Source organism: Podarcis pityusensis (assembly GCF_964106645.2).
Source record: "Podarcis pityusensis genome assembly, chromosome: 14".
In the NCBI taxonomy this organism is placed as follows: domain Eukaryota; kingdom Metazoa; phylum Chordata; class Lepidosauria; order Squamata; family Lacertidae; genus Podarcis; species Podarcis pityusensis.
The window spans coordinates 43,442,291-43,454,342 of NC_138039.1; the positions used below are offsets into that span (position 1 = coordinate 43,442,291).

Genomic DNA, 12,052 nt, shown 5'->3' on the forward strand with positions numbered 1-12,052 from the left:
GCACCACACTTTACACCATGAAATGTGTTGCCCCCTTTAAAAAGAGAGAGAAAAATAAGTTGTAGCCAGGATGACCAAAAACAACACGCCTAGCATGAGTTGTGGTGGAAAGCAAGGTTAAGGGTACTTTCACAGAGTTACTTTGCATCAAGGTGTTTGAGATATTAAAACTAGTCACTGATGAGTGTGTGTGGTTTAAGTTTTTACTTCTTGGGATTTTCTCCAGAAATGGCAAATCCGGGGCGGGGGGGGGGGATATAAAGACTGGCATTTTGATACCAACATCATGTAGATGCTGCAAGGAGCATAAATTCCACAACAAACACCAACCTGGAAGTACTCTATGATGATGTAAATGCTATAAACCCCTCTCAACTTACCTTTTGTATTTGGAGTGCCTCAGGCCTTTTAGAGTTAATAAAGAATAAAGCCTCCAAGTCTGATCAGCTCAATCTTCCCATTATAGAAACTTGTTCATATAGCTATATTTAAACAGTGTAGATACAGTGTACATCTATTTATAGAATCAAGCCCAGAACTGTTATACACCATTTCCTATACCGTGTATAAAAAAAACCAAGAGACTGCTTGCATCAAGTGGAGTTTCACCAGGTGCAATGCATATTATATTTTAGTCAACGTGTAATAAATGCTTGAGGGATGAAATCAATCTAGTCCTGCACTGAGTTTGTAAGTTTATCCAGGTACTTTGGGATATTGATACAAGACGGCTGCCATCACATGGCTATGCTCTGCCCTACGCAAAGCAGCCTTATTCTGTTGTATCTAGCTATTTTGGTCTTGCTCCCGCAACAAAAATATATTGCATCGTGAGAGATCACTCAGTTGGCAGCGTGAGTGTGCAAGCCTGTGGGCACTAAGCATCTCATACAGGTGTCTCAGCCTCTACAACAGCCTCTGCTGGGGAGGGTGTCATTGACCCAGTTTAGAACACAATAAGCCTGCTGGATCAGACCAAAGGCACATCAAGGCCAGCATTCTGTTCTCAGTGGCCAACCAGATGCCTGCGAGCAGGACCCCAAGTACAACAGCACTCTCCTTGTGATTCTCAGCAACTGGTATTCAGAGGCATACTGATTCCCAACAGTGGAGGTAGAATAGAGCCATTGTGGCATAAGGTAAGGGCTGGCTGCCATATTTCTTCATAATGATATATCTACTATTCAGGGCTATAACCTGTATTTGGTTGACCAATACAATTTAGTAAAGAAATAGGCAATCATTGGGCAGCCCAGCTGGACATTACTCAAACAGCCTTACAAACCTAAGTTCCATTGTAAACAACTGATAGACCGGAAGGCACAGGAGATGAAATGCGTTCAGCATGGCAGAGAAAATGTGCAGCTGCTTTCATGCTTTGAATGAAAGTTCCATGTTCAAACCAGTCAAAGTAGACAAGACAGGACAGATAGAACGCAGGTTGGATTATGTTCTTCGATTGTGAGGTAAAGCTGCAGTTTGCAGATGTCTGCATTCTAAGGCAGTCTTGGTGATCGATAAACTTCCAGCCAAGTTGTATGCTAGAGGTTGTTGAGCACCTTGGTTTTTGTATTAGAAAACACCAGATTCACTAGGCATTAAAGGGCTTCTCCAGCTCCTGCTTTAGACCCTATAATAAGAATCCCATCTGAAGGTTATTACTGTTCAGTTAAAGTTCAGGTTAATTACCACAAACAACACTTACATCTCATAAGCATAGAAACAAGCCTATTATGGAATTAAAGTCAAACAATAAGCTTTAATACTGTTATTAGAAAAATAGGTACTGATGTATATAAAGGTAGTTACAATAAAGTATGTTATATTTTTGTAGTTGGACATACACTACAAAAACAGACCTAGTCATAGAAGTGCAAAGCAAGTTCTATTGGGACTTTTTAAGCTAAAAGATTAAATGAGTTGTGGAAGTAAACACAGTAAGAGACCAGACAAACTTCTACAGAGCGATGAAAACTAATTAGATGAATTTATTATGCATACTATACAAGGTGGATGTTGGTAAGGAGCAACTGAAATTTTCACCACTTCAGCATCAAAAATGCATTAAGGAATATATCAAACCAAACAGTTCTTTTGTGGCCTCTGCACACACACTCTCCTATGACAATGAATAATGAATGGATGGGATGGGAGTGAGGGGAAGAACACTTCTGAATCACTTAATTACTCCACTAGTTAACTACTGGGAAGACTTGGGGGGTTACAACATACTGTCTTCATTATAGACGTACTTGAGCACTACTAATCACTGCATAAAGCTGATCGATTGCTAGACTATAGTGCAGATAGATTTCTGAAAAAGGTCATTTTATCAAATAGTAAAACTCATATTATACAGTATGTACACAAGTTTTACAGCTTTATCTTGTTGGAGTAAGCTTAAAGTTGAAAGTTAGTAATCCACTTGCTCTTCTATAAAATGATTGTTGATCTAGCTCCTTGTCTCCTTCACAGCATAGATGATCAAACTATCTTCAGTTGAGGTTTATCCAGAGACACAGGTCCAACATCAGAATGAACTGGTTGGTACTGTAGTATATATTCTTATGGATCACCAGCTTATGTTCTCTTTACAGTCTTTAACATTTTAATTCATTGGTGGACACGGAAAATTTGCACAGTCACAACAATAATATAAAATAGCAAACTGTAACTGGGGGAATGGAATGTTTAGATTTACATGGCTATTTATACCTCCCTATATGTCAAACCAGCTCATCTAACTATGATCTGTGGTGTAGTAGAAACTAGGAAATATTCCAAGTCATTTGCTGTTCAGAACTACTTTTAGGCCAGTCACTTTTCAGAAAGCCTAGCTTTTACTTATTTCTACAAAAATAAATTGTGAATGTACATTAGCAACCTTCAATAAAAAGCCACTTAATGTTACCTTGTTCCTCTTGCATTAAACAGAGGGCTGTTCTCCTCAACTTCACTTCACTAATAACAAGGTATTAACTTCGCTATTAAGTCTGTTTCAGTGAATATATTCATGTTACAGGGAGATTAAATCAAAATGAGATACAACCAATTACTGAATTACTTCCCATAGACAAAAACTGATATGCTAGAGACTTTGAAAGTATTTTCCTCATTTAAGACAGAACAGATAATGAAAAAACAGCCCTAATCTCCAGTATATCTAAACCTAACACCCAAATATTTTAAGATACCCAATTTTGATACAGAAACAAGGTTAAGATTTTTTTAAAAAAATTAAGAGAGAGATGAAGACAATGGGAGTTAGTAGTAATCAGTACCTTTGAAACCAGGTCTCTTGATTAGTATTATAGGTCAGAACTAACATGATTATATTATTAGCTGTATTGTCTCAAATTTGCTTTTTAAAGGGTGGGGCTTTGCAAAAAAAAAAAAAAAAGTAAGCTCTTTTGACAACTTTCCCCCTCCCCCAAAAAAAGAATCCTCTTGGAAGAAGCCAGCAGAGTCTTGTTTCTTTTACAGTGCAGGTATCAGGCAAAAAGAATATAAAATTCCTTTAGCACAGACAAAAATACCACCATAGATGTTAACTAGTTTTAACTGTCATTTCTATCCAATATGCAAGACAAATAGGTCAATTCACTGAACCACTCCTGCTGTAGTATTGATAACATACTCTGACAAATAAAGACTTAAAATGTTTATCATGAATCACTACAATATATGTAAAAAAAAAATTCAGTAGCACTTCCCAATCCAAATGTATGGATTACTTAACAACTATTGAATTAGATGTTCTTTTATGTGTCAGAGGCCTCTAATAGCATCAAAATATACCCATATTTTCACATTCCAAAATATCCTGCATAGATTTTAAAAGATGCAGATGTTGTAGCAGCTTTGGAATACCCTAGTTATCTACAAGTTGCTTAATGTGATGTACTTGCCTTTAAAATAATTTAGCCCCCTTGAAGTACTTTGCCTTAAGGTATATTAGCTAAAGTGTTTTGTATCTATAGTATATATTTAGACTAATCACTGTAGGTTACTGTTGACACAGAGAAAGGATAAACTAGCAAAGCCTTTCTATTATAGTTCTTTAAGTGATTTCCAGATTTTAAACGCAGAAGTCTGTTATTTTCAGTAACATAGTTTGACTCAAATGAGGATTATGACTTTCAAAGGTACAGAATTATTTGTGCTTCCAGTTGGCACATTTTTTTAAAATGTAAAGTTAACAGATATTTGCAAAAGTTGTGCAAAACCATCTTATTTACAGAAATGGCACAAAAGTGAATTCAGTCTATGCACATGCACACTTCATTCACTTCAAAAATGTGTTCTACACTACAGGACCAAAAGGAATACCAGCTTCAACAGGCAGTTGTCGATAAGCACGAGTTTTACAAGAATTACACCAAAATGAGCAAATATTGCCCAAGTAAAAAATCTATTGTTAAAGCTGAAGTAGGTTTAAGGCCATTCAAGTTCAAGAGCAGATACACAAATTAAGTCAGAGCCCCATCTTTTTTTTTTTTTTTTAAATACATGCTTTACCTTCTAGCAACTTGCGGTCTAAAACCTCTAGTTTACAAAACCAAACACAAGAAACACAACAGGTGGTTGTATTCAATAGAAACATACTATGCTGTAACTAAGGTGAACTAAAGAAAGCAGAAACATAAAAAAATTGTCAAACCTGCTATGTCACTTGCTGGAACCAGCCCTACACTAGCAAATAGGTAATATGTACATTTTTCAAGTAGATTACTTTACATTGCTCTAACAAAACGTGTCCTTTTTTAAAATCAGTGCATTGTTCTCAATTCTTCCATGGACTACACAACTTAATTCTTAACAGGACTCTCTTACAATAGCAGCACAAGCTACCACTACCTGCAAAGCGGTCAGTCAATGACTTAGTGGAAACAAAAAATGTGAGAAGTAACTATTAAGGAAATATTAAGGGAATGAGAAGATTCATGCAGTTCTGCCATCTAGTCAGCCAGCCAGCTTGCTAGCAACAAGAGAGGGTTTCCGCTGTGGAAGGTCCTGTGGAGTGGGAATGTGGTCACCTGTGACTTCGGTCTTATCAGGAGCTGCAGTAGGGAGTTGCTTATTCTTCATTTTTGCTTTAGCCATATTGTAATCCCCAGAATCAAAGTACTTTTGCTGTAAGGCAAGAAAGAATCGGTGAATTAAGTACAACAGAAACACACACTAAATATACTACTTTCCCCAAGAATCGCCTAACTGTGCGACATTCTGGGCTTACTGTAAGGCCATCTAGTGCAGCATCCTGTTCTCGCAGTGGTCAATAAGATGCCTGTGAGAAACCCTCAAGCAGGTTTTATATAAGATGAGACAGAAAAACGAAACTTATACCTGATCAAATAGTTATGACCCATCAAATGTAGCCTGTTAGTCTAAAACCAGATATGTAAAGGCTAGGGAAGTTTAAGAATCTTGCTTAAAGCATGTTATTTATCTTAATGAACAAAACAGGCGTCTTTATATTGCAGCCATGTGAGTAATTAGCACCTATGAACGAACAGAGCAAAGTCTGAATAAAACTATTTCAGCCTTGCAGAATTATAAATAGAAATAATATTCAAAGAAGATTATGGATTACTTTTATTGCTAGCATTTTCTTGCCATCAACAAGTGGAATTATTATCTATTAGCAAAGGTGTAAAGCATTACAAAACAGGCTTCTCTTAATTGGCACGTCCACACTTTTAAGACAGATTATACTACTGTAGATTCCGGCATATTAGGCGACTGGGCGTATTAGATGGCCCCCCAAATTGGCAGCTGCAATTTGGGGGTTCGTCTTATAAGCCCAGTTGCCTAATACGCTGGGGAGCTCCGAGCCGGGAGAAAGCTGCCCGGTGCGGAGCAGAGCCCACTGCCGCTGCAGGGGGGCGGGCGGGCTCCGCTCTGCGCCGCCCATACCCAGCGTATAAGATGACCCCCGGCTTTTTAACCTCTTTTCTGGGGTTAACAAGTCGTCTTCTACGCCGGAATCTACGGTATTTGTTTAGGAAACCATTTGTTTATATTTCAGACAGTCCTGGTGGTGAAGGGGTTAGTGTTGAGATATGACTACAGCAAGTATGTTTCTAGACTACAGGTCCCTGACGATTGGCCATGCTTACTGAGGCTAATGATAGCTGGAGTCCAGAGGGTCGCAGGCTCCCCATTTCTGAACCAGAGAGATGAAGTTTTGAATTCCTGCTCAGACACTAAGCTCACTGGAATGTTACATTGTATTTCTTGGTTCTACCATGGTTCTACCATGATTTATTATCTTCAGCTCATTTTAAATTAGATATAATCCAATGTATTTTAGAAAACATGTTTGGTTTATTTTCTGTTAATTTTTTTCAAACTTTGCTCTGTTTAATATTTGCTTTCAACCAAATGTGTTTGTGTTTAATTGCTTACTCAAATGTTTCTATCTATTCCCAGTCTTCATAAAGTTCTATATGGCATATTTTCTTAATTGCAATGTGTTCAGGTACAAAAAATATAAAGTTGAAGAATTAGCGCACAGAAAAATATATTCACACCTCAGATTAATACCCCCAGTGAAATCCCCATTTGTCATTACCAGACAGTGGCTTAAACACTAGCTGGCGCCAGTGATGGTTATAAAGTTAAAAAACTATTCTGGTGTATACTATATTGTATAGGTAAAAGCCACTTCCATAACACTCTGGATATAGCAGCTTTACTCCCCTTCAAAACTTGGTTACTTGATAAAAGCAGGACTCTGCAGGCAACTCTCAATACAATCACGAAATGTTGGAAATAACTTTCAGAACTACTGAGTTACTAGTCGAGGCCTTGGCGGTTATTTCAGTTTCACGTGAAAAGATGCATAAAGAGGTCCCTCTCATCTGAAAGGTTATCCTGCAGCAAGTTAAATACAATCTAATCTTAAGGGGTTGTTAGATTGTGTAGTAAATTTCTTGGTGATGGAAAACAAGAGTACTTGCCAGACCTTTTGAAAAATGCTGTATAATGTTCTAATTTCAGAAAGCCTTTTAAAAAATTCACAGTATTGCTAAGGCATTGTCCACCACAATATTAATGTCACTTTTAGTACTGCTGCCCATTTGTGGTTTATAAATATTTGCTTTAGACATTTGCTTTATGCCTGTTTATTTTTTTGCGGAGGGACAGGACAAAAAGTTCATATATTATTTAAATAAATGATCACTAATATGGAGTATGTGAACACTTGAGCATGTATGCTTTCACTGTTCCAGTTTAACAATCCCCACCTTCACAAGCAAGTAGGCCACAAAATACTCTGTGTTCCCTAAAGCCTTATTAAGTCTTTAAAACTAAAGGAGAATCTGTACCAATGGACCAATTTTAGTTTTCAAGTTAATGTAACTCAGTGTTTGAAACTAAGTAGGCACCAGTCACATTTCGCGACTGGCATCTGGCCTTTTGTGAGCAAGTGGAGATGTCTGGTGGCCACATTTGGCGCCTAACATTTCCATCTTGGCTGGCTGGCACTGCTGTGATGCTTGCTGGGCAGCTTGCACTAAAATACATGACTCTTTTGCTGATGCCCTGCCCTGCAAATCAGCTGGCTCGCAACACCAAAACAAGCTCCAATGTAAAGAGGCTGTTTGCTGGATGCCTGATCTGCCGCTGCAGGTTTGTGAGGGTTAATGCTGCCTTGCACACCTCACATGTAGAGGGAGAACACAAGGCACTGCCAGGTACAGCCCAAGGGTAAGTGTCAATGGTGGGGACTGAGGCGAACCAAGGCAGAGATGCCTTGGTCCCAATAATGGTACTGCCCAACTGTGGATGCTGGTTTTTATTTTCTTCTGGATCAACAGTTACATTTGCTTTTTATTAAACTGTGTGTTCTTGAAGAAACAAGTAATTCACGCAACGTATTTTCACAGCTCTTTTAAGCAAAGTGTGAAGAATGCCTACTTTTAAAAACACACAGAGATTGGAGGGAAAATGTCAATTTAGAAAGCACCATGCACCGTTTGTGGGCTCTGATATGAAGTGAAGTATGCTTTCACTGAAGCACAACTGAAATCGATAGGCCTTTACTGCCCAGAAAGTATGATTGAGGTGTTGGTTTCAAAGCAAACTTCTCATCCATATGAGCAAAACTGGCATCATTGCAAGCAGACAGATTAAAAGGCTTTACTTGCTTAGACAGACTAACTACACATGGTTCAAGCTTACTCACTCCTTTCTGGAGCCGCTTTCTCAAGAAATCTGAGCCCCCAGGCTTTTGTCCCAGATGAGGATATCTGGCCTTCAACTTTGCTTCTTCAGCTTTCTCAGGACTAATCACCTTGTCTTCCATTTCCTGAAAACACAAGGAATTAGTATTTCTACTACATTACTTATGCCTTCCTTTGAATCATCTTGCAATTTCACAAAATGCCCATCTTTAAATATTCAACTTTTATTGGCTAATCCCCCCACCAGCAATATAGGATGTGATTAGCCCTATCAATTTTCACATCCAATATATACCACACTTAATAACTGTTTTCACTAACTGAGTAATACCAGGGTTACTGCCCATTTTACAAAAATATGTACACTGCTACCTTTTAAGTTGGGTAAAAATGCATGAACACCTAGAGATTAGACCTGTATATTTTGTGATCCACCCAGCTGAATAACCCTTCAAAAGATGTATACCCCATTTCTCAGCCAAGAATGGTTCTCAAAGCAGCTTACAGACAATTACAACCACACACAAAGGTTCAGTATTTCAATAATACTTTGCCTCTTCCCTCACTCCAGAGAAAGAGTAAAAGGCACTGCAAGTGGACTCAGAACCCGGCTAATAGCCCTTCCACTGACACGCATGTAGCTCTTCTGCAGCCTACGAGAGGTACAATAACCTTGGTCTGCAAACATAGGGGTTGTCAAACAAGCTATAATACAGCTTTGTAGGTCACAAGTTATTTGCACCCAGCCTACATTTATTGTCTGCTATTTGAGGAATCAACATGAGCCACAACCTGGGATTATGTGGCCAGTAACAGAAAAGCATCAGAATATCCATGTGCTGCCCCCTCAGATAACAAACAGATGCTGGACAGTAGTTTTCAATTAAGTTCCAAAGCTTCACTCTGATAATGACCTCCTGTAATATAAATGGTGCTAATATGAACACATGGCATAATAAGGACACAATCCAAACCATGAAGGTGTGCTTAGAATCCACTGATTTATTGGGTTAAAGCAGGCTTCCTTAAACTCGGCCCTCCAGATGTTTTGAGACTAAAAATTCCCATAATTCCTGACCATTGGAGGGCTGAGTTTGAGGAAGCCTGGGTTAAAGTATCTTCAAGTTGCATGTGTGAAGATATTGTTTTTATTAAAAGTCAGTAAACAAAATGCAAAAACAGTTAATTGTTTTAGACTTTTAATACATAACTCTTAAAAAGAACCCAGACCAACAAACAACTTTATATCCCATGGTAAGACTTCTTCACTGCAGGCCAGTTCAGAACAAAAAAAATTACAGGGAGTTACGTCGTCTCCCCCCTCCAATGCACTTTCAGCCCAATCCTACACATATTTCCTCAGAAAATCACACCAAGTTTAATTCTGTCTACTCCCAGGTATGCCTGAGTAGAAATGGCATATTGACCCTAATTTTTGTTCTTTATAGGCTAAAGCAGTGTTTCCCAAACCTGGCAATCCAACTGTTTTTTTGGGGACTACAACTCCCACCATCCCTAGCTTGCAGGACCAGTGGTCAGGGATGATGGAAATTGTAGTCCAAAAACAGCTGGAGTTTGGAACATTGAAGCATAAAATCAGTCCATTACAGCTTCTTTACCGCACTAAAGCAGCATCAAAGCCTGCCTCTTTTGTATATACCAGTAATGGCCAAACTTGGCCCGCTGGCTGTTGTTGGACTACAACTCCCATCATCCCTAGCTAACAGGACCAGTGGTGAGGGATGATGGGAATTGTAGTCCCAAAACAGCTGGAGACCCAAGTTTGGCCATCACTGGTATATATGAAACAGAATGCTGGCAATTAACAAAAAACTAAGATTTACACCCATGGGCATAAAAATAATACCTCGAAGCGAGGCGGGCTAAGGGGGCTCACGAGCCGCGTACGCGGCCTCCACGCTGCACGTTGCGGGGGAGCGAGCGAGCGAGCGTGATGAGGGGCCGATGTCGTCACATTCACGCCGCGCTTTCCCCGGCTTGCTGCAAACCAGACAATACGGGCCCAAGGAGGCGCTTGCGCCCTCGGCGGCGGGCACGCCCACCCGGGGCTCCCTCCCTGCAAGTTCGAGACAGCGAATGGGGCAAGGCGACCCGGAGGCCTCATCAGCCCGCCCTATCTCGCCGGCGTTGGGAAAGCACACTCCCCGCGGACCAAGGGAAATAATCAATAAATAATAATAGTAGTAATCATAATAACAACAAGACGTGAGGGGAAAAGTGGCGCCGCCACCCCACGCGCTGCGGAACAAAACGCCTCGGGAGCGGCGCCCGCAGCTTTCGCCAGCCCAGCGCAAAGTTTTGTGGCTCCTGCTGCGGCCGTTTCTCCACGAAGGAGGGAAAGTCGCCTGCGAGGAGCGGAAAGGGAGGCTCTTGAGGCGACAGCAGGGATACCCACACTCGCATCCCCCACGGAAACTAGCAGCACACATACATAGACATACACAGAGAGGCCTTTCCCTAGACTTTGCGCCATATAACGCGCGCGCGCGCCAGGCGGCTGAGGTAGACGAAAGCTTCTCTCAGGAACCGTCCCCCTAAGCCCCCGATAAAAGAATTTGGGTCGAGAGAGGAAGGCAAGCCGGTGTGCGAGGGGAGACTCCCCTGACTAAACTTTCCCCCTCAGCCAAGTCGCGGCCTAAGCTGCCTCCGCCGGCTCCGGACATGGCGCCTGAGAGCTCTCCTTCCCTCTCGCACCGCCTCAGGCCCGGCAGCAACGCCTCACCTTCTGCTCCTCCGCCGAAGCGGGCTCCGGGCTCTCCGCAGACATGGCTTCCACACAACCGCGGCAGCAACCCACCGGAGGAGAAAGGCCTGGAGCCGGCGATCAGCTGCTGCTGCTGCTGCTGCTCCTGCTGGTGGTACCACAACCGCACACAAGATGGCCGCCCGCGGACGACGGCGAGCCGGCAGGCTCAAATTTCTGCTCGCGTTCCGGGTTGCCCCGCTACCCTGCCGCCCCGCTGAAGAGCAAGTGGATGAGGCCGGAGAAGGGCAGGCGCGGGATATGCGGCTCTCTCGCAGGAGGATCACGGCTTGCAGCTTGCGTGCGTCACATTGCGCTCCCCTATGGGATCCCGCTCGTCCGCTGTGGCATTCTGGGAGATGTAGTTTATTGGTGCTTGGGGCTGAGCTTGATGTTCTCGGCAGCCCTCCTCTAATGTGGACGCGGGTGTTGAGAAGAAGGGTGCCGTCCTATCCCCAATTACACGGGAGTAAACTCCGTTCTTGAGAGAAAAGCAATGACAAACCTAAACAGCATCTTAAAAAGCAGAGACATCACCTTGCCAACAAAGGTCCGTATAGTTAAAGCTATGGTTTTCCCAGTAGTGATGTATGGAAGTGAGAGCTGGACCATAAAGGCTGATCGCCGAAGAATTGATGCGTTTGAATTATGGTGCTGGAGGAGACTCTTGAGAGTCCCGTGGACTGGAAGAAGATCAAACCTATCCATTCTGAAGGAAATCAGCCCCGAGTGCTCACTGGAAGGACAGATCCTGAAGCTGAGACTCCAATACTTTGGCCACCTCATGAGAAGAGAAGACTCCCTGGAAAAGACCCTGATGTTGGGAAAGATGGAGGGCACAAGGAGAAGGGGACGACAGAGGACTATATGGTTGGACAGTGTTCTCGAAGCTACCAGCATGAGTTTGACTGAACTGCGGGAGGCAGTGGAAGACAAGAGTGCCTGGCGTGCTCTGGTCCATGGGGTCACGAAGAGTCGGACACGACTAAACAACTAAACAACAACAACAAAACTCCGTTCAGTTCAGCATAATCCTAACTTGTAGAGTTGGAAGGGACCGTGAGTCATCTAGTCCAACCCACTGGGATGCAGGGATATT

At 41.9% G+C, this 12,052-nt stretch overlaps 1 protein-coding gene across 1 annotated transcript; it reads right to left on the reverse strand.

The window, feature by feature from the left end:
• Positions 1–1,955: 1,955 nt before the first annotated feature.
• On the reverse strand, positions 1,956–11,247 carry ARPP19 (cAMP regulated phosphoprotein 19). Its single transcript, XM_080980604.1, has 3 exons — positions 10,933–11,247; positions 8,192–8,314; positions 1,956–5,133 (listed from the first exon to the last, which is right to left on the reverse strand). The coding sequence occupies exons 1-3, from the start codon at positions 10,975–10,977 to the stop codon at positions 4,963–4,965; spliced, it is 339 nt and encodes a 112-aa protein (XP_080836730.1). The 5' UTR covers positions 10,978–11,247; the 3' UTR covers positions 1,956–4,962.
• Between the last annotated feature and the right edge of the window lie 805 nt (positions 11,248–12,052).

Bases quoted from the DNA above. Each gene is read 5' to 3' on its own strand.
- ARPP19 (XM_080980604.1), bottom strand. From the start codon at position 10,977: ATGTCTGCGGAGAGCCCGGAGCCCGCTTCGGCGGAGGAGCAGAAG. The intron at 8,315-10,932 runs GTGAGGCGTTGC...TTGTGTTTTCAG, and splicing joins CTTCGGCGGAGGAGCAGAAG to GAAATGGAAGACAAGGTGAT. The intron at 5,134-8,191 runs GTGAGTAAGCTT...CTTGCCTTACAG, and splicing joins GAAAGCGGCTCCAGAAAGGA to CAAAAGTACTTTGATTCTGG.